At 33.9% G+C, this 21,244-nt stretch overlaps 1 protein-coding gene across 1 annotated transcript in view; it reads left to right on the forward strand.

Moving 5' to 3' along the window:
• The window catches only part of GLS (Glutaminase), a 77,218-nt gene that overhangs the window by 10,320 nt on the left and 45,654 nt on the right, over window positions 1-21,244 (forward strand). Inside the window, exon 2 of the mRNA XM_067777231.1 lies at window positions 20,146-20,246. Coding sequence (XP_067633332.1) covers window positions 20,146-20,246 — 101 coding nt within the window. The remainder of the gene's footprint in view (window positions 1-20,145; window positions 20,247-21,244) is intronic.

Below are 21,244 nucleotides of genomic sequence, written 5' to 3' on the forward strand. Positions count from 1 at the left end.
AAAGTTAAAGTTACAGTTAAAGTTAAAGTTAAGGTTAAAGTTAAAGTTAAAGTGAAAGTTAAAGTTTAAGTTTAAGTTTAAGTTAAAGTAAAGTTAAAGTTAAGGTTAAAGTTAAAATTAAAGTTAAAGTTAAAGTAAAGTTAAAGTTAAAGTTAAAGTTAAAGTTAAAGTTAAAGTTAAAGTTAAAGTTAAAGTGAAAGTTAAAGTTAAAGTTAAAGCTAAAGTTAAGGTTAAAGTTAAAGTTGAAGTTAAAGTGATAGGTAAAGTTAAAGTTAAAGTTAAAGTAAAGTTAAAGTTAAAGTAATGTTAAAGTTAAAATTAAAGTTAAAGTTAAAGCTAAAGCTAAAGCTAAAGTTAAAGTTAAAGTTAAAATTAAAGTTAAAGTAAAGTTAAAGTTAAAGTGAAAGTGAAAGTTAAAGTTAAAGTTAAAGTTAAGGTTGAAGTTAAAGTTAAAGTAAAGTTAAAGTAATGTTAAAGTTAAAGTTAAAATTAAAGTTAAAGCTAAAGCTAAAGTTAAAGTTAAAGTTAAGGTTAAAGTTAAAGTTAAAGTGAAAATTAAAGTTAAAGTTAAAATTAAAGTTAAAGTTAAGGTTAAAGTTAAAGTGAAAGTTAAAGTTAAAATAAAGTTAAAGTTAAAGTAAAGTTAAAGTTAAAGCTAAAGCGAAAGTTAAAGTTAAAGTTAAGGTTAAAAATAAAGTTAAAGTTAAAGTAAAGTAAAGATTAAAGTTAAAGTTAAAGTGAAAGTTAAAGTTAAATTTAAATATTTAAAAAATGTTTAAGCTATTTTCTTATCGGTCTCCACCCTTAAAAAGTATAACTTGATTTAATATCAAAGACAAAACTTGAATTAATATCAAAGAAAACAAAATGTTGCATAAATATTATAATTGCATAAGTTGATAATATGCAATAGCTTTACCGCGGCAGTCCCCGAGTGCCACACGTCCTTTTTTTTTTTTGTATATTCACTCAAAGCTCACACATTTGGAAAAGGGCAATACAAATTGTTGACATATTCTAAATCAAAAAACAAAAATATGTTTAGTACACCCAATCAAACTTTAGTCTAAAGAATCAGATTTAGCGGGCACGTATTCTTAACCCTCTGTCCAAAGTAATTTTTGTTCGTGTAGATGTACTTAAATAAGTTTGTATGTACGTATTTGTTGATATTTCGGCAATCCGTTAAAATTATAAACTTTGCTCTATATTATAATATATTTTAATTTTATTTAAATTCCATCTCTCCACTTAACGACACAGTTCAATGGGTCAACAAACCCGGACGTAAACACAAAATTTAATAATATGTAAAAAAAGCTATTAAAAATTTGATTATTTTATTTCTTCACCCTCGTGATTTAATGGGACAATGTCCAACAGAGTAGACCAGCCTGAGAAGTGAAACCATGTGTCTGTTGCTAAGTGGTAAACAGTCGTATGTCCAAAAAAGTGAATCTTGAGAAATTAGTACAACTAGTAAATTCAATACCTCAATAATAAATGCAGATACAAAAATGTCAAGTTAAAAAGTGTAGGCAGCCTACAATACCTGAACTAAGATCTTTTGCCAGAGAGTCAAGAAGACAGAGTAAAGTTTAAAAATGAGATTAACTCCATTTGGGCCAAAACTGGAGTCCCGACTGTTTACCTCTTAGCTTCGGATAAACTTATCCTTAAGAAAAAGTTGAAATAATTTAAAGGTTGGTATGCACTTGTTCATACACAAATAAAAGAATTAAGTATGACGTAAAAGTAATTTTACCCGAAAAAGAAAGAAAGAAAAAGAAAAACAGCATAAGGCGCAATTATATTAAGTAAAAAAAAATTGTTCGAGACACACCTCTTCTTATTGACACCATATGTATTTATTTTAAAGTGTATGCTTGCTTTAGGTATGCCCTAGCGTTGTTACGAATGCCTTATTTTAAGCTTTATAAAATTGTGTCAAAGAACCTAGAACCAGAATTCGGGTTTCATTTATTGGGTAATATTTTCAAGAAATATAAATGTACGGTATATTTATGCCCAGTTGTGCTACACAGGTTTATAACGGTTGATTATAGTGACGGATATATGTAGACTAAGATATGTGAAAATAATCGCCGCGAAAAATTTCGATTAAGCCCTGCTCGTAGATCCGGCAATTCGATAACTTGAAAAAAAACTAAGATATCTTTTACAAATTCTGAGGGGGCCCGCGATTTAGAGGTACTATGACATTTTTTTTAATTCAGGAGAGTCTTTAGTTGTGTAGATTTTCATACCCCTGGGCGACTAGGGTCTCGAGATATAGGCCAAAACGTGGGCCAGTGAATGCCTAGGCAGTGTTTATACAAAATGGATATCAAATGAAAGCTGTTGATGAGTGCTTTAGTACAGAGTAATATATTATCCAGAGACGGACTGGAACAGGGATTAGGACAAGGACTGGGACTGGGACTGGAGTGAAATACATACCACCCTCTGGTACAGGCAATAAGGGATGCAGAAGAATGAGAAGAAATTGAGAGAAGAGAAAAAAGAGATGGAGATTGAGAAAGAGATAGAATGAGACGAAGATAGAGATAGATGAAGCGAAAAAGACGGAGGGAGCAGTGAATAAAAGGATTAGGAAAAAGTGAAGAGGGGGGAGGGCAGAGTTAGACGGAAAAATCTTATTAAAATGTATGCAGATAGGCCAAATTTAGGGCAGGACAACGTCTGCCGGGTCTTCTAGTGTTATATATATAAAAAGTGGGCGTCATCCGATTTCGTTCATTTTCAATACCAATCTATTCTGGGTCCAGATAAGCTCGTGTACGAAATTTGGTGAAGATATCTCAATATTTACTCAAGTTATCGTGTTAACGGACAGACGGACAAAGGGTCGGACATGGCTCAATCAAATTTTTTTTCGATACTGATGATTTTGATATATGCAAGTCTATATCTATCTCAATTCCTTTATACCTGTACAACCAACCGTTATCCAATCAAAGTTAATATACTCTGTGTGCAAAGCACGAGCTAGTTTGTGTTTCTTTCTCTTCTTTTCCTGACAAATGAAAATTTTGTTTTTATCTAGAAAATTTTTTGCATGAAAACATAACTGAAATCAACTTTTCTGTGAAAAAAGTGAACCATCAGAGACCGAAATAACTTTCCCGTGTTATTTGCATTGATTTCATTGTTGAAAATGTTAATGAAAAAATAAAATAAAATTTCAAACATAAACAACAGCATGTTAAACTCACTAGTTTTGGGGAATAGTGGTCTCGCTTTCTCATGGTAGAAATTGGTTTTGTATATTGAAGTTCCGATAAAGGTTCATCAGTTTTTCTAGCTTGGAATCCAAGACAAAATAAAGAAGTGTCATATAGGTATTACACACAACGGTATCTTTGAAATAAATTCTATGCCCATTGATGTAAGTACAGAAAAACAAGGAGTTTTCCCTTTCGTGTGGATGCGATTTTCAAAGTGTCGATTCGGCGTTTAACGCAGCATAACTATATGTATCATTGCATAGATCTTTTGTCTACATGTGAAGTTAGAAAACCAGTTAAATGTTTCTGAAATCAAAAATTCAATTTCGCTCGAAAGCAGTTTCGAAACAAACACATGGAATGAAAATGACATTAGGTTGATGTTGCCTTAATAAAGTTACTAAGCCTCGATTTCTGCCTACCATAATGCCAGCAAAGCCTTCCTTAACACCTCGAATTTTTAACTTCGAGCCCAAATTCATACAATGTTCTTAAAATCGAATCTATGCCAAACTGTTTATCGAGATTTTCTAAAATCTTTAAAAAAACTAAAAAGAGCTAAACAATTTCTGGAAAAGTTGAAAGCGAACTTGCAACTTTTTAAGCTAAACGGAGAAAAAAGCTAAAATAGCAAAACTGATTGGCATGCCTACAGTGATGTTCCATGAAATAGAGCCAAGCACTTTCAAAATCAATGAAATTAAAAAAAATCGAGCAATCAGTGGATACATTTTTTTAATTTAAGAGTTAGGCAAGGTACGTTTATAGTTTGAACATGAGAGTTCAAAGTAGTGGAAGTGTCCTATTGTCGCTCTGACAATAATAATGTCAGGAACAATTTCTTAAGTCATATCCTATGACATGGTCTTCCTTAAATTGTTTGCATACCTGTCTGTAAGAGTCACCTTACGCTCTACTCGTAAGGTTTTTATTGTATTGTGATGCTTAGATGTTTTGACGTAAATGTTGATACTCTATCCTGCTTCGATATCTAGTAAAGCGGTATATTGTACTCCGCGAATCACAGTACGGTTTCACAGAAAATCGTGTTGCACTGTAGAGCATTCGGCATTGCCGCGAGGAGAAAAATTTTGACATGAATAAAGGGTTATATTTTTGTATCCGAGTGATTGACCAGTTATCAAGTGAATAGTAATTTTTTGGTCAGACGAAACCTATGCGAAGATCCCCCAACGTCGACCTCTTTATTTAGAACACTTTTAAAATTGCCAAACATAGCGATAGGACATGATGGTTTAGGACTCGCAGAAATTACGTGATTTGTATCGAAGGTATGACATTTCCATGATATTTCTATGAATGTCTCAGTAACGTGCGCCTACTCATGAGTTAACGAAAAAAACTAGCAGAGGACTCGTTCTGATAAAACAACAGCACAGTTTGTGCTGACCGCTACAGTCGTCAGATCTTAGTATGATAAAAAATATATGTGTAGTTAAAACGGTCTGATTTAGGGCACATCCCTGTCAAATCCTATCAGCTACTAGTGGATTATGAGTTTAGTCATAGCTTAACAGGTACCAACAATAACGGATACTCCACCAAAACTACACTATAACAAATTAATAGTAATGGTTTAGATTTTATGAATTGAATTGATGTATAAATATTAAGCCTAAAGAAGTAAGGAAGACTAAGTTCGGGTGTATCCGAACATTACATACTCAGCTTTGGAGGCAAAATAAGGGAAACTAACCATTTATCAAAATGAACCTAGGGTAACCCTGGAATGTGTTTGTATGACATGTGTTTCAAATGGAAGGTATTAAAGAGTATTTTAAAAGGGAGTGCGCCATAGTTCTATAGGTGGACGCAATTTCAGGATATCGCCATAAAGGTGGACCAGGGGTGACTATAGAATGTGTGTAGTTCGATATGGGTATCAAGTGAAAGGTGTTAATGATTATTTAAAACGCAGAGGGCCTTAGTTCTATAGGTGGACGCCTTTGCGAGATATCGCAATAAGGGTGCACCAGGGGTGACTCCAGAATGTGTTTGGACGATATGGGTATAAAATGAAAGGTGTTAATGAGTATTTTAAAAGGGAGTGGGCCTTAGTTTTATAGGTGGACGCCTTTTCGAGATATCGCCATAAAGGTGGACCAGGGGTGACTTTATAATGTGTTTGTTCGATATGGGTACCAAATTAAAGGTATTAATGAGGTTTTAAAAGGGAGTGGCCCTTAGTTGTATATGTGAAGGCGTTTTCGAGATATCGACCGAAATGTGGATAAGGGTGACCCCGAACATCATCTGTCGGGTATCGCTAATTTATTTATATATGTAATACCACGAACAGTATTCCTGCCAAGGGCTTTTGATTTCGCCCTGCAGAACTTTTTCATTTTCTTCTATTTGATATGGTAGCTGTCACACCCATTTTACAAAGTTTTTTCTAAAGTTATATTTTGCGTCAATAAACCAATCCAATTACCATGTTTCATCTCTTTTTTCATATTTGGTACAGAATTTTGGAATTTTTTCATTTTTCGTAATTTTCGATATCGCAAAAGTGGGCGTGGTCATAGTCGGATTTCGGTCATATTTTATACCAAGATAAAGTGAGTTCAGATAAGTACGTGAACTAAGTTTAGTTAAGATATATCGATTTTTGCTCAAGTTATCGTGTTAACGGCCGAGCGGAAGGACAGACGGTCGACTGTGTATAAAAACTGGGCGTGGCTTCAACCGATTTCGCCCATTTTCACAGAAAAAAGTTGTCGTCATAGAATATATGCACACACCAAATTTCACAAGGATTGGTAAATTTTAGTTCGACTTATGGCTTTAAAAGTATTCTAGACGAATTAAATGAAAAAGGGCGAAGCCACGCCCATTTTGAAATTTTGTTTTATTTTTGTATTTGGTTGCACCATATCATTACTGGAGTTGAATGTTGGCATAATTTACTTATATACTGTAAAGATTTTAAATTTTTTGTTAAAATTTGACTTAAAAAAAATGTGTTTTAAAGTGGGCGTGTTCGTCATCCGATTTTGCTAATTTTTATTTAGCACACATACAGTAATAGGAGCAACGTGCCTGCCAAATTTCATCATGATATCGTCAACGACTGCCAAATTACAGCTTGCAAAACTTTTAAATTACCTTCTTTTAAAAGTGGGCGGTGCCACGTCCATTGGCCAAAAATTTACTAATTTTCTGTCTTGCGTCATAAGGTCAACGCACTTACCAAGTTTCATAGCTTTATCCGTATTTGGTAATGAATTATCGCACTTTTTCGGTTTTTCGAAATTTTCGATATCGAAAAAGTGGGCGTGGTTCGTTTCGTTCATTTTAAATAGCGATCTGAGTTGAGAGCCCATGAACCTACATACCAAATTTCATCAAGATACCTCAAAATTTACTCAAGTTATCGTGTTTGCAGACGGACGGACATGGCTAAATGAATTTCTTTTTTCGCCAAGATCATTTTGATATATAGAAGTCTATATCTATCTCGATTAGTTTATGCCGTTAAGGATTACCGTTATGCGAACAAAGTTAATATACTCTGTGAGCTCTGCTCAGCTGAGTATTAAAATACCTTTTCTACTTATAAGTAAAAAAAACCGGAATCCATAGGTTCCTAATAGTGCGTGTCTCTATTTCGTGGAACAGCGCTGTATGTACTTAAGTAATTCTTTATTCCTTTATTTGCACAACACGGTAAGCTTTCTATATAATTTTGCAAATCAATACAAATCTACATAAAAATGAATTTGTTTATGCGTGTTTTTATGGCTACGCCTTTTGTACTTTGTCAAATGTAAATATTTTTCAAAATTTGCACCAATTTTTTTTTTTTTTTTGAGCTGAAGTGTTTTTTGACAAACATATGCTATTTATTTATTGTTAAAATTAGTCTTCAGCTATGCAATTTTGACACCTTTGTTTTTTTAATTGCTTAAATAAATTTGCACAAAAACATTTAGGATGTCATGTGGTATGGTTTAAAATGCCCAACTACATACCATACATACATGAATAATACATATACGAAGCATGAGTATTTGAATACTATTTTTACTTCCTTTATATTAGGGCGGTTGAATGTTTGTCCGCTTTTCATACAAATCTTGCAATCGATTTTTAAGCAACTTCTCATTGAGCTACAAACGTGAAACTTTACACGTAGAAACACCGTGACAAAAGCTATCATCCGGTGGCAAAATCCTGAGCCAGATAAATAATTTTGCATGTAAATGCAACAACAACGATTTGAGCCAGATAAATCCAGAGAGAAGTCTGGTTCAATTTGTGAGCCAGATAATTTGTTAATTACTCCTTTTTAGGTTGGCAACGCGGCCTTTAAATTACCTACTTTTTCAAAAATAGATGTCGCTGCTTAGCCTTTCGCTGTATGAGTTAAATGAAAAACAGCGGCGACATCTGCCTATCACATTTCAAGTGTGCGAAAATTTCACGACATCTGCTACTCAAGTCTCTCAATGATCCAGAGCATTCCCGTGAGAATTGAGCGTGAGCCGGAGCTGTAAAACTCACTGAAAGACGGCAAATGTAACAAAAGGAAAAAATCCATTAGGTGGCGCACGGGTCGAAATAATTAGATAAGAATTTGAAAATTTTCAATCCAGCTTTTAAATAACTTCTCGATGAGCTAGAGAATTGAAATTTCAAATTTAATTCAGAGGTTGATGACAGCCGATGACACGATACAAAAATATTTCTTAGGGGGCGCACGGGATGAGATATTTAGAAAAATCATACGAAACGGAGGGAATTTTGGGATTGATTTTTACGTAAGTTCTCATTGAGCTACAACTGTAAAACTTCACAGATAGGATAAGACGCAGAGAAAATTTAAGAAAAGGAGAAAAAGATTCCGTTAGGTATCGCACGGATCGAAATATTTAGATAAGAATTTGGAAATTTTGTGTTTTGAGATTGATTTTAAAGTAACTTCTCATTGAGCTACAAACATGAAACCTCAGGGACAGCTTAAGACACCATGACAAAGGAACAAAATGAGAAAAAATTCCGTTAGGTTGCGCACGGATCGAAAAACTTAGATAATAATTTGGAAATTTGAAACCGGGTTTTAAGTAACTTCTCGATGAGCTAGAGGCTAAAAATTTAGAGCTTAATTCAGAGGTTGGTGACAGCCGGTGACACAATACAAAAAGTTTCGCTAGGGGGTGCACGGACTGAGATATTTAGAAAAATCCAACGGAACGGAGGGAATTTTGGGATTGATTTTTATGTAAGTTCTCATTGAGCTACAAGCCTAAAACTTAACAGATATGTACAGACACCGATAAAATGTAAGAAAAGGAGAAAATAAAAATAAAATAAAATAAATTTTCAGCACTTCCTTTATATAAATGGACAAAAATCAGCAAAAAATGTCTCCTTGTACATATAAAGACATATTCTTGCTAAACCTTGATTTTTAAATTTTGACATAGAAATTGCAAAAATATTTATGAGAAGTAAAAGTCTAAAGGAGTGGAGCGCAATTAGTTGACTAATAATGTCTCCTTTCCCACCAACTTTCCAATCCAAGTAATGTGCGCTCCACTTTTATATTTTTACTTCTCATAAATATTTTTGCAATTTCTATGTCAAAATTTAAAAATCAAAGTGTAGCAAGGATATGTCTTTATATGTACAAGGAGACATTTTTTGCTGATTTTTGTCCATGTATATAAAGGAAGTGCTTAAATTTTTTTGTTTTTATTATTAAATTTTTTTTAGACATGGTCTTATGCGGTGATTTATTATCTTTTTGTGTTTACCTAACTTAAAGTGTTGCTAGAAAACTTGAAAAATCTAGTTGCTTTAACGGCTATGAGTTTTATCCAAAAAGTCCAAGAAAAGGTATTGAAATTTCTTCGTCAGTTAATCTGGGAATCTTGCATATCTCTTCGGGTGAAGTTTTTTTGTTTTTCCTAAAGTCATCTTCGCAATCAGACGCTGATAAACTCTCAGCAATTTTATTCAAAGGGTGCTCACTGTTGTCTTATCCTTTGCATTTAGTTCTCAATTCCTCGTGTATTTTATTATTAATGACGGGGAGATAACAACAATAATGTCTCTCATTTAAAATGGTAGTAAAACCAATGTGCGAAGTTATAGGCCAATTTCTAAGCTAACTAACGTTTCTAAAATTTTTGAAAGTATTGTCAAGGAGAAAATTTATTTCGCTTTCAAATCGTTAATTATCCGAAACCTGCAGGGATTTGTATCAGTTGGCTCGCCAGTTGGTTGTATTTATACCGACTTTTCGAAGGATTTTGATAGAGTATCCTATATGATTATGTTAAGTAGGGTCAACTTGCCCTGGCTTCCATTCATCGTTTTTAAAATGGATAATTTCGTACCTTTCTTATCGGTAATGTGCAGTTTCGATTGATAGTGCTACCTCTGACGGTTGTGTTGCTCGTCGGGGGTAGCTCGGGTGAGCAATTAGGGCCCACTGCTATTCAGTCTTTTTATACCCAGCTGTACTTGCACACAGGGTATTAAAACTTTGATTGGATAACGGTTGGTTGTACAGGTATAAAGGATTAGAGATAGATTAAGCTATGTCCGTCTGTCCGTTCACACGATAACTTGAGCAAATATTGAGATATCTTCACCAAATTCGGTGTACCGGCTGATCTGGACCCAGAATAGGTTGGTATTGAAAATGATAACCACGCCCAATTTTTCGATATCTAAAATTTAGAAAAATTTAAAAATAGATATGAGATAACGAAATTTGGTAGGTAGATTGGTTTTATGACGCAAATCATAAATTTAAAAAAATTTGGGAATATGGGCGTTAGGGTCGATTTGTATGGATGAAAGTTAACCGATATCGCGCCATCGATTTTTCGCTAGGATTTGGGCTCAGGAAAAAAGTTCCACTATGCATACCAAAACAAATAATTTTTGAGGGTGCGAAATTTAATTTTTTTGAATTTTTTTCGACTTTGATTTTTAAGATTTTTTTCATGATCTACTAACAGTAGATGGCGATAACAGTTTTTGAAAAAAAAAAAAAAATTCTTTAAAAAAAAATATTTTTCAAAAAACTGTTATCGCCAACGTTTTTAGCGGACATTTTTGGGTCGGACAGGGTATACATGAAAATTTTACAATCAAATGAAAAATTTTTTAGTAGGTCATGAAAAAAACCTTAAAAATCAAAGTCGAAAAAAAGTAAAAAAAAAAAATTTTGCAGGCTCGAAAATAATTTTTTTTCCTGAGCCAAATCCTATCGAAAAATCGATGGCGCGATATCGGTTAATAAATCGACCCAGTCTAATGGGCGTGGCACCACCCACATTTAGAAAAAGAAAATTTGGAAATTTAACAAGCCGTAAACAAAACCTGTTAAAGATATTACATTGAAATTTGGCAGACTAGTGTCCTTGCCAAATTATATAGACTGTGTGAAAATAATCAAAATTGGTTGGAGCCCACGCCCACTTTTCCTAAAGGTCTACCCTTGATAAAATTTGAGATAACTATGGTATTTAACTACATTTGACTGATATTCTACCTCAGTTGTGGTATGGTTGAGCTAAGAACAAAACTTAACAAATTTTGAAAATGGGCGTGACCCGCTCCTTTTTGTTTCCACTTAAACGTTAAGTTAGGCGTTAGAATACCACTTCTGCCCTTTATAATATTGTCAATTTTGTTTTGTAGAAGGTTGCCGAAGTTAAAGATCTTGGTTTTGAGGCAAAGTTTGCTTTTCATGGTAATAACAATCTGGCTCTATCTACTCGGTATTGGGCTTTGTTCGCCATAACACTACAAAGTTTTTAGATCCATACGCCTTTAACCTTGTTTACACGTCTCTGCTTCACTCCCACTTATAATATGCGGTTAGCATCTGGAAACCTTGCGACCAACAATCGATTAATAAGATAGAAAGGGTTCAACAAATGTTCTTAAAACGTGCATTGCAGGCATCGCTGTCGATGATTCAGTTCCGTCATACAAATCACGTCTTGTGTTAATTAACCTAAGCTCTCTGGATAAAAGAAGATCTATCCCTTCTCTTTTTTATATTTTTAATATTATTAATGGCATAGTTGTTTGGCCAATACTTCTGGAGCGGTTTGAATTTAATGCTTCACAACGAAGTATGCGTAATTTCTTTCTTTTTTACGTTGATACCTGCTAAATTAAGTTCGTGAGTAATGCACCAACTAAGTTAATTGATGTTTCCTTATCGAGATCATCTTTTGTGCTAATGATATATTCCCTTCTTTGATAATTATATATTGTAAGCTTTTATCACTCCGTAAGGTACTATGTACTGTAGACACAATATAAAATAAAACAAAAAAAAATGTAAGGCGCAATAACCTCCGAAGAGATCTAAGGCCGAGCTTCTCTTCCAATTTGCGTCGTGCTCCTCTTGATATTCCCTACAAATGGGCCGGACGGGACCTACATGTTTTATGCCGACTCCGAACGGCATCTGCAAGGCAGATGAGTTTTCACTGAGAGCTTTTCATGGCAGAAATTCACTCGGAGCGCTTCCCAAAGACTGCCGAAGGGCGACCCCGCTTGGACACATTTTCTTCTAATTAAAAAACCTTATTTCTAAAATTTTGATGTTGCTTTGCCCGGATTGTGAACCCAGGGCATACGGTGTGATAGGCGAAGCACACTACCATCACACCACGGCGGCCGCCGCAAATAAATAAAGTTTTAGTTTTATTTTTGAAGTCAGAAATAAAAGTTTATATATGTATAGTTTTTTTTTATACGAGCTCAATATCGGCTAAAATCAATATTAATTGATCATATTTTTGATTGTTTTTCATTTCAACTAATTGATATTGAATCTGTGCAAATTTTTGCCACCAATCACTGGTAATTAAAAGTTGTTTCCGCTAGTAAAACTATGCATGTAAGTGCATGAAGGTCATTGCGAACTTAAAATGTTTGCATTGTATAAATTTATATACGTATGCAAGTATTTGTCAACATTCGATTATTCTCATAAGTGAAAAAAGATGTCAACAATATCTTTTCCTACAGATTTCTACATACATTGCCATATATGTATATATATTGGCACTACCCACCAGGAAAGGTACCAACTTTCTTACATGAAATTTCAGCTATTATAGCGTTCTCTTTTCCGAAAAAAATTATTGCCTAGAGTTACTCCTACCCTTGAAAAGTATCAACTTTTATAGTGCATGAAAAGAACATAAATTGCTACCCCGTGTATCAGCTGTTTCTCACAAGGCCGTTGTCAATAATAATAAAAAGTTCATTGAAATTAAAGAAAACGCTATAATATATTATTCATCTGAAAATGAATAATAGAAAGAAATAAATAAAAAAAATGTATCTACATTTAGGTAGGTTGAACGGTTTTTGGTTTACTATTAATAATGTTTGGAAAATTAATTTTATCACAAATGGGCGGTGCCACGTCCATTTAAAACAAATTTTTCAACTTTTCTTAAAGAGTCTTAATATCAGTTTACACATTCTAGGTGTATTATTTACCCAATAATCAGTTTTTTGTGTTCTCCAAATTGTTATATGTATATTAGGCCGGGTCGATTTGTGGGGAAGGAAAAAAATCGCCCATTGCTCTGTGAAAATCATATTCTAGGGATCAAAATAAGAAACTTTGCCGAAGGAACCATACCTATAAAACGAATTCTGATGTCCCCCCCTTTGGGCCGTAGGGGCAAATTTTGAAAAATCCCACTTTGAAATGCCTGTTTTTTCTTTTTGGAGTTTATTTTTCTCTTTAGAAATTTATTTAGTCAGAACATATGTAAATGAAAAAATTAATTTAACTTAGTAATATAAAAGAAATTAAAAAAAATTATTAGAAATTAGCGTTTTTACAACCCCCTTTTAAAACCAAGGCATCACTGTGATGCATTTGCATGTCGTAAACATAGTTGTGTGGGTTTTTTATTCAACCGTTTTAAAAAATGAAGGTATTACTGTGACACAATTGCAGATCGTAAAATTGCTTGTATTGTTTTTTTAAGCCACCACAAGACACAGCAGGTAGAATTGAAATTGCCCCTACCCAAAAGTTCGACCCAAAGGGGGGGACATCAGAATTCGTTTTAGAGGTATGGTTCCTTCGGCATAGTTTCTTATTTTGATCCCTAGAATACGATTTTCATAGAGCAATGAGCGATTTTTAAATCGACCCGCCCTACTGTATATATAAAAATATGGCGTAGTTATCATCCGATTTCACTCATTTTTTATACCAGTCTATTCTGGGTCCAGATAACCCCGTATACCGGATATTGGTGAAAATATCTCAATATTTGTTCAAATTATCGTGTGAACGGACGGGCAGACAGACGGACGGACATATACCAACTAAAAATACAGGTATAGGTGCGTTAACGTAACGTGTCTTTTATTATTTGATGGCAAATGGAGATGTATACATACAAACCTACAAGTGAAGCTAATGTAAATAAAATTGTTAAAAACTGTTATGTAGTTTTTAAATATAACTAAAAGATGTTTTCCGTTTTCATAAACTTTTCGATTACTCTTCAGCGAAAAAAGGAGAAGAAATGTCAACATGATAAAATACTCTGGAATAGACCGGAACTTTATTCCGATTGCACTGCCTTCTTGACACTCGTTTTGTGTGATACTCAAAACTTCTAAAATGCTTTCTTTCAAGTAGGAAAGTTTATAATTTGTTTAAGTCATGTTAATTTAAGACTGGGTGCGAGTTTGCCTAAAGTACGACCTAAGGCTGTGAGCGAGTTGACTTAAATGTCTACCTAAATAGAGAAAAAACCTAAATCACTGGAAACTGTCGGTAAGGCAGTGCAAAATAAAAATTTAGACTTTTTATGAGCATACTTTTCAACCTAAATTCAAATGTCAAATTTCAAAAACAAAAACATTAATTTTTCAATATTGTATATGCAAATAAATGGCTCTTGTCCATTCAAGTAAATCATAGATCATAGAACGATGATCCCTACTGCGATTAAGGTCCGATCGATTGTACGTGATGGTGAGCTCAATTTTGTTGAAGCTGATGTTGGTGACACAAGAATTGAATCCTTCTCAAATATGGACCGCAATCTGAACATATTTGGCAACCAAGTGCACTGATTGGCCTAAAGAAGTTATTGGAGGCGTACCAACATCACAGTATTGAATTCGAGATTGTGGAAAAGGTCATTGTGCATGTGCTCCACTATGTCCGGAAAAAAGCCTTATTAAACGGAGCCACTGCATTTTCTTGAATTGCTATCTTGGGATAGGTACTTAACGCGGACCCTAATTGACCTCTGTTATCGTTCTGTTCATCGTTTTCACGCATGAAAAATACCAAATTTCCCGTATTGTTATTATTTTCTTAGCAGAAATAAACAATATATTGTTAAATTTTTGAGCTGAAGGCCAATTTAAATAAAAACACAACTTTTTGTATTATAGTTGTATAATTTATTCTTGTCGATATTTCGGCTTTATTCTAAAGCCATCTTCGGGACTAGGGGTATATAAAAAAAAAAAAAACAAACCATTAGAACGTATTCATCACAATGTTTACGTATATACATATAATAAGCGACTTACTCATTTATATACGTAAACATTGTGATGAATACGTTCTAATGGTTTGTTTTTTTTATACCTCTAGTCCCGAAGATGGCTTCAGAATAAAGCCGAAATATCGACAAGAATAAATTATACAACTATAATACAAAAAGTTGTGTTTTTATTTAAATTGGCCTTTAGCTCAAAAATTTAACAATATATTATTTAATATAAAGGCTATTAATTCTTTTCAAAAAGAAATAAACAATTTATGTTTTCAAATCAACTCGCACATCTTTGACAGCCTTTTCCTAAATTATTGCGTTGCTGGAAAGTTCCAGTGGAATATTAGTTTGGGTACCTAAAATTTAGGCGAACTCGCACCCAGCCTAAATTGAGAAAAAACCTAAATCACTGGAAAATGTCGGTAAAGCAGTGGAAAATAAAATATTTAGATTTTTTCGAGTATACTCTTCAATCTAAATTTAAATGTCAAATATGAATAAACAAAAATCAATTTTTTTAATGAAAAAAATAAAACACAAATAAAATGTACCTTTGGACAAACAAAATGCAGATCATTGGATGTGTCTCATGGCCAGTGAAGTGTTAGGAGTGTAGATTGTATATCAGATGGTGTGACGAACTCTCAGTAACAGTGGCCTAATACGTTTCGCCCCAAGCAAAACTTATTTGGGGCACACCGCGCATACAGCTGACCTGACTCAAAGGTCCAACATATGTTAATGGTTATATGCCCAATGTAAATAGTTCTTATAAGTAGTACGCCCACTATCTTGTGTTAAGCGCCAAATACACGACACGAACATTTCCGCGAACATTCCGCAATCTTGTTCGCAGCTTTGGCCATACACCATACGAACTTTTGGCCGAACATTAGTTCTCTTTCAGACAGCGATGAATACGGACAACAATTGTGCTGCAGCACAAGTCGCATAATCATTATTCTTTTTAATTCTATTACAATAATCTTTGCTTTTTACTTGCCACAATGATGGCAGAGATTTATACATTTCAATAAATTCACTCAGAAATTTTTTATTGTCCATTTTACTTTTCCGCGCACGTCTGTTCCGTTCAGAAATTACTACGATTATGAGCTATTTCGCCATACACGCACGAACAGTTCGCGCAAATATTTTGATTTTTGGCGAACATTTGCGCGAACTGGCAAACACCACCATACACGACAGAAAAGGTCGCAGAAACATGACATAACGGGAATGTTCGTGTCGTGTATTTGGCGCTTTAGTGGAAGCCCTAATAAATTAAATATTCTTCACCCGGCCATACAATTACCGTGAGTCAGCTGCTATTTCTGTTTATTCCTTGGATTATCCGTTGCTTTTGCTGCGCAAACATGCATAAATATAGCAAAATGTGTAAATATGTAATTTAATGTTCGTTTTGATTTTTTGTTTAGCATAAACAAACAATTTAGATTGTCAAACGAACTCGCACAGTTTTGACAATTTTTTCCTAAATTGTTGCAGTGCTGGAAAGTTCCAGTGGAATATTAGTTTAGGTACCTAAAATTTAGGCGAACTCGCACCCAGCCTAAAAAGTCCCCTGGCATTTTTATTGTATCTCCTAGGTCGTCGAACTTTGCTAGTCTGATCTCCATAATACATCTAGACTTCACAGCGCCATCTGAAGTGAAGGCAGGCAAGCTACCGACAGTCTTCAGGTTTCGGTTAATTCCGATTTAGGTACTTAGCTTCGCATTAGCGTTTTGTGCGTCAGCCTATTAGAATACATTTATTTACACGTATTAGATTTGTAACATATACATACTTTGTTGTCAGCATGTCACTTTTCAAATTGTGTTATTGCAAGCTCAATTACTTTATCGTCTCATTATTATTACTACAACTTATTGGCCAGTAATAATAAAAAGTGACAGTCTAATTAACTTAATTGTTGGCCAGCAAATAAGATGTCAGCGTATAGAATTCAATGCGTGGGTGTAGAAATGTTATGAAAGTTATAGAATTTTTTCGCGCTACACATGTGCCGACTTTTGCCACTTCTTTATTTCATATGGAGAGCAGTCCAAACTATTGTATGTACAGCAGCCAACAGAAAAATTGAAAAACGTCATCAACTATACCTTTATTTTTTATTTTCGATATTTTAGGTAAACGGATTTTTAAATTTTGTAGCTGAAACTATGCGGACCAGTCTCAAAACCGTTTTCGAAAAATCTAAAAATTCCGGAAAATATTTAAAAAAATTTCGAACTTATTGCCAGGAGCGCTCAAATTTTTTTTTGAGTATGCTGTTTTGTAGCCCAATCAAGTTAAGTGTAAAAAGGTTTATGCCCATTTCACATATAGGCTTAATGCAATAATTAGTCAAGTTTTCTACATTAAAGCGCTAATTGAACTCAATTTTCCATGCAAAATACAAATTCTTAATTATCTCATTATTGCTTTATTGAATGCCTAATCGAGTGAAAAATCCAGTCGACTTTGCTTGGTGCTTCGATTTTTATTGTCAATGTAACAAATGACAATAAAAAATAAATTAATTTCAATAATTTACAAAAATTAGAAAAACATAAAAAAATTCTAAATTTAGTTTTCACTGCATTTGCTGCAATAGATACTATGGCTTTTTCGAAATTAGGCACATATTTGGTTAGGTGCAACATCTATGGGTAGTTGCGCATACATATTATTTTGATTGCATTTATAGTGAAAAAGGAAATGGCTGCTTTTCATTTTAACTATTTTTTGTAAAAACAAATTATTTTTTTGGGGCTGCTAACAGATGTTCGCTTAATGAAACAAAAGGTATTTTATTTATATGGAAGGAAATCTGAAACACCCTTTGGAAAAAAAATCGAAAATCAATGCGTATGATGAGAAACTTTTAACTTGTACTTTGTTAGACTAAAATTGTTTGGGCTAGTACGAAACTTTTGTAAATTTTTTTTGAAATTTCGAATTTTTTTGAAAACTTTTTTGAGGCTCGTTGTATAAACTTTTTTTTTTAAATATCGAAAATAAAGAGCTAAATTGATGAAATTTAAGAAAAAACGCCACTGCTATTTTTCTGTTCGCTGCTGTACATATATTGCTGGTAAACATTCTTTATGTGAAAGCTCTGACTTTATATACTTACACTTTTTACAAATCTTTGCAAGAGTACTAATATGCATACATACATGAGCATACCTACATACATATATTTACATAAATCTGACTGTTTTATTTTTAGACGTCTCCTGTTTTATGAGCTAAATTTTTCTTTCGTAATTTTGGCGCGACAAAATATTTCAATTATCATAGCAAAGAACTTGACTCATGTTACATGCACAAAGCTTACTGGCACCTCATTTGACCTTTGACAATGGGAGGTGCATACAAATTACCAAATCAGCTTAGAGTTGCTGAGTCTAATGTGCTTTGCTCATTAAGTAATTTGCAAAGCTAGGTGTTAAGTTATGTTTTTTAAGCTTTCGCCGCAAGAATATATGAAAACAAAAGGAATTAAAACAAGTAAGGAAGGCTAAGTTCGGGTATAACCGAACATTACATACTCAGCTGAGAGCTTTGGAGACAAAATAAGTGAAAATCACCTCGTAGTAAAATGAACCTAGGGTAACCCTGGAATGTGTTTGTATGACATGGGTTTCAAATGGAAGGTATTAAAGAGTATTTTAAGAGGGAGTGGGCCATAGTTCTATAGGTGGACGCCATTTCAGGATATCGCCATAAAGGTAGACCAGAGGTGACTCTAGAATATGTTTTGTACGATATGGGTATCAAATGAGAAAGGTGTTAATGAGTATTTTAAAAGGGAGTGGGCCTTAGTTGTATATGTGAAGGTATTTTCGAGATATCGACCAACATGTGGACCAGGGTGACCCAGAACATCATCTGTCGGGTACCGCTAATTTATTTATATATGTAATACCAGGAACAGTATTCCTGCCAAAATTTCAAGGGCGTTTGATTTCGCCCTGCAGAACTTTTGTCATTTTCTTCTACTTAATATGGTATGTGCCACACCCATTTTACAAAGTTTTTTCTAAAGTTGTGCTTTGCGTCAATAAACCAATCCAATTGCCATGTTTCATCTCTTTTTTCATATTTGGTATAGAATTATGGCATTTTTTTCATTTTTCGTAATTTTCGATATCGAAAAGTGGGCGTGGTCATAGTCGGATTTCGGCCATTTTTTATACCAAGATAAAGTGAGTTCAGATAAGCACGTGAACTGAGTTTAGTAAAGATATATCGATTTTTGCTCAAGTTATCGTGTTACCGGCCGAGCGGAAGGACAGAGGGACGACTGTGTATAAAAACTGGGCGTGGCTTCAACCGATTTCGCCCATTTTCACAGAAAATAGTTATCGTCATAGAATCTGTGTCCCTACCAAATTTCACAAGGATTGGTAAATTTTTGTTCGACTTATGGCATTAAAAGTATTCTAGACGAATTAAATGAAAAAGGGCGTAGCCACGCCCATTTTGAAATTTTCTTTTAGTTTTTTTATTTTGTTGTACCATATCATTACCGGTGTTTAATGTTGACATAATTTACTTATATACCGTAAAGATATTCAATATCGTTCGTAATCCGATTTTGCTAATTTTTCCTTAGCACACATATAGTAATAGTGGTAACGTTCTTGCCAAATTTCATCATGATATCTTCAACGACTGCCAAATTACAGCTTGCAAAACTTTGAAATTACCTTCTTTTAAAAGTGGGCGGTGCCACGCCTATTGTCCAAAATTTTACTAATTTTCTATTCGGTGTCATAAGTTCAACTCACCTACCAAGTATCATCGCTTTAGCCGTCTTTGGTAATAAATTATCGCACTTTTTCGGTTTTTCGAAATTTTCGATATCGAAAAAGTGGGCGCGGTCCGATTTCGTTCATTTTAAATAGCGATCTGAGATGGGTGCCCGGGAACCTACATACCAAATTTTATCAAGATACCTCAAAATTTACTCAAGTTATCGTGTTTACGGACGGACGGACATGTCTAAATGAATTTCTTTTTTCGCCCAGATCATTTTGATATATAGAAGTCTATATCTATTTCGATTAGTTTATGCCGTTACGGATCACCGTTATGCGAACAAAGTTAATATACTCTGTGAGTTCTGCTCATATGAGTATAAAAATAACTTTAAGGTATTTCTTGTAGGGGGTTTTCTTGCCATAGCGATTGCTTCCTACGCTTATAAAAATTTTCCATCACATTAAATGTATCTATTACACTTCACTTATATTTACTAAATTGTCTTGCGATTTTATATATTTGTTCTTTGTTTGTTTGTTTATTTTCTATTTTATTTTATTTTTTTTTTTTTTCAGAGACGTTTACGCTCGTCACCTTTGCTAAATTTAGTATTTGCCAATCGGAAATTGTCCTTCTACGATACCAGCCACATACCTAACAATGAGGATGGATTCAGGTAAATATATTTCATTATTTGTATAAGCTTTTTAAAGCTCTTTATTCTGGTGATGGGTAAACAAAAAAAAAAAAAAAACAAAAAGCTAATCAGTTTTTACTAATGCTTTGTTGAACAATTTTTCAAGTATTTAACCGGCGCTAATTGTTAAAGAGCTGCTTAACTAACATACTACACAGATTCAAAGCTGAATTAAAAAAAAAAAAGTTATATTTTAAGGCGTTTGGGTTATAAGATCCACTTGCAGAACGGCAAGTTATTATTTTGATTCCGAGTTAGATTTTCATGAGGAGTTAAATTCGTAATGTTTTGAAAAGTTTTAAATTTACTTAGAGTAAGAAAAATAACTTGCCGTTCTGCACGAATACTCAAATATCTGTGTGTAAAAATATTTACTCCCAGCAAACATTGTGAGACAAAAAAGAGTCAGAAAAGAGTCCTAATTCGGATCGTTTACGCTCAATATGAGCACATTTATGAGTCCGGAATGGGTGTAATTCCCTTCTTGCAATGGTCGATGAGCATTTTTTCATGCATTATGTGGGCCTAAATACGATTTCGATCAGACTCCTACTAGACTAAGAAAGCATAGGTGCCTATTGGCTTCACTAAAGTAATAAATGTTCAGTATTCCATTATGGCAGATATCCTCCATTCCTCTGAATGATATCCACAATGGTAAAAGTCGAGTGCAGCCAATGAACCCTCTTGTTGCTTTGTTTAAGATAGTATATACATGATCCAATTTAACTTCCAAGTTTTTTGTTTCCAGTGAAAATGGAGTTTTGGTGCCATCAAGGGATTGATTTTTCTGGCATGGATGGCTTTCTTCTCCGGGTAAAAGTTTTGTTAAAATTGTTACATAAGCCTTTGCTATCACATCACCTTTCGACGAGTGCAGGGCTGTTGCATGTGATTTGATATTATTTCCTCGAGTATCCTTGTGTTGTATCTGCATAACCTTGTGGAGGTCATCTACGACTAAGGTCCAAAAAAGA

Source organism: Eurosta solidaginis, chromosome 3 (assembly GCF_040869045.1).
Source record: "Eurosta solidaginis isolate ZX-2024a chromosome 3, ASM4086904v1, whole genome shotgun sequence".
In the NCBI taxonomy this organism is placed as follows: domain Eukaryota; kingdom Metazoa; phylum Arthropoda; class Insecta; order Diptera; family Tephritidae; genus Eurosta; species Eurosta solidaginis.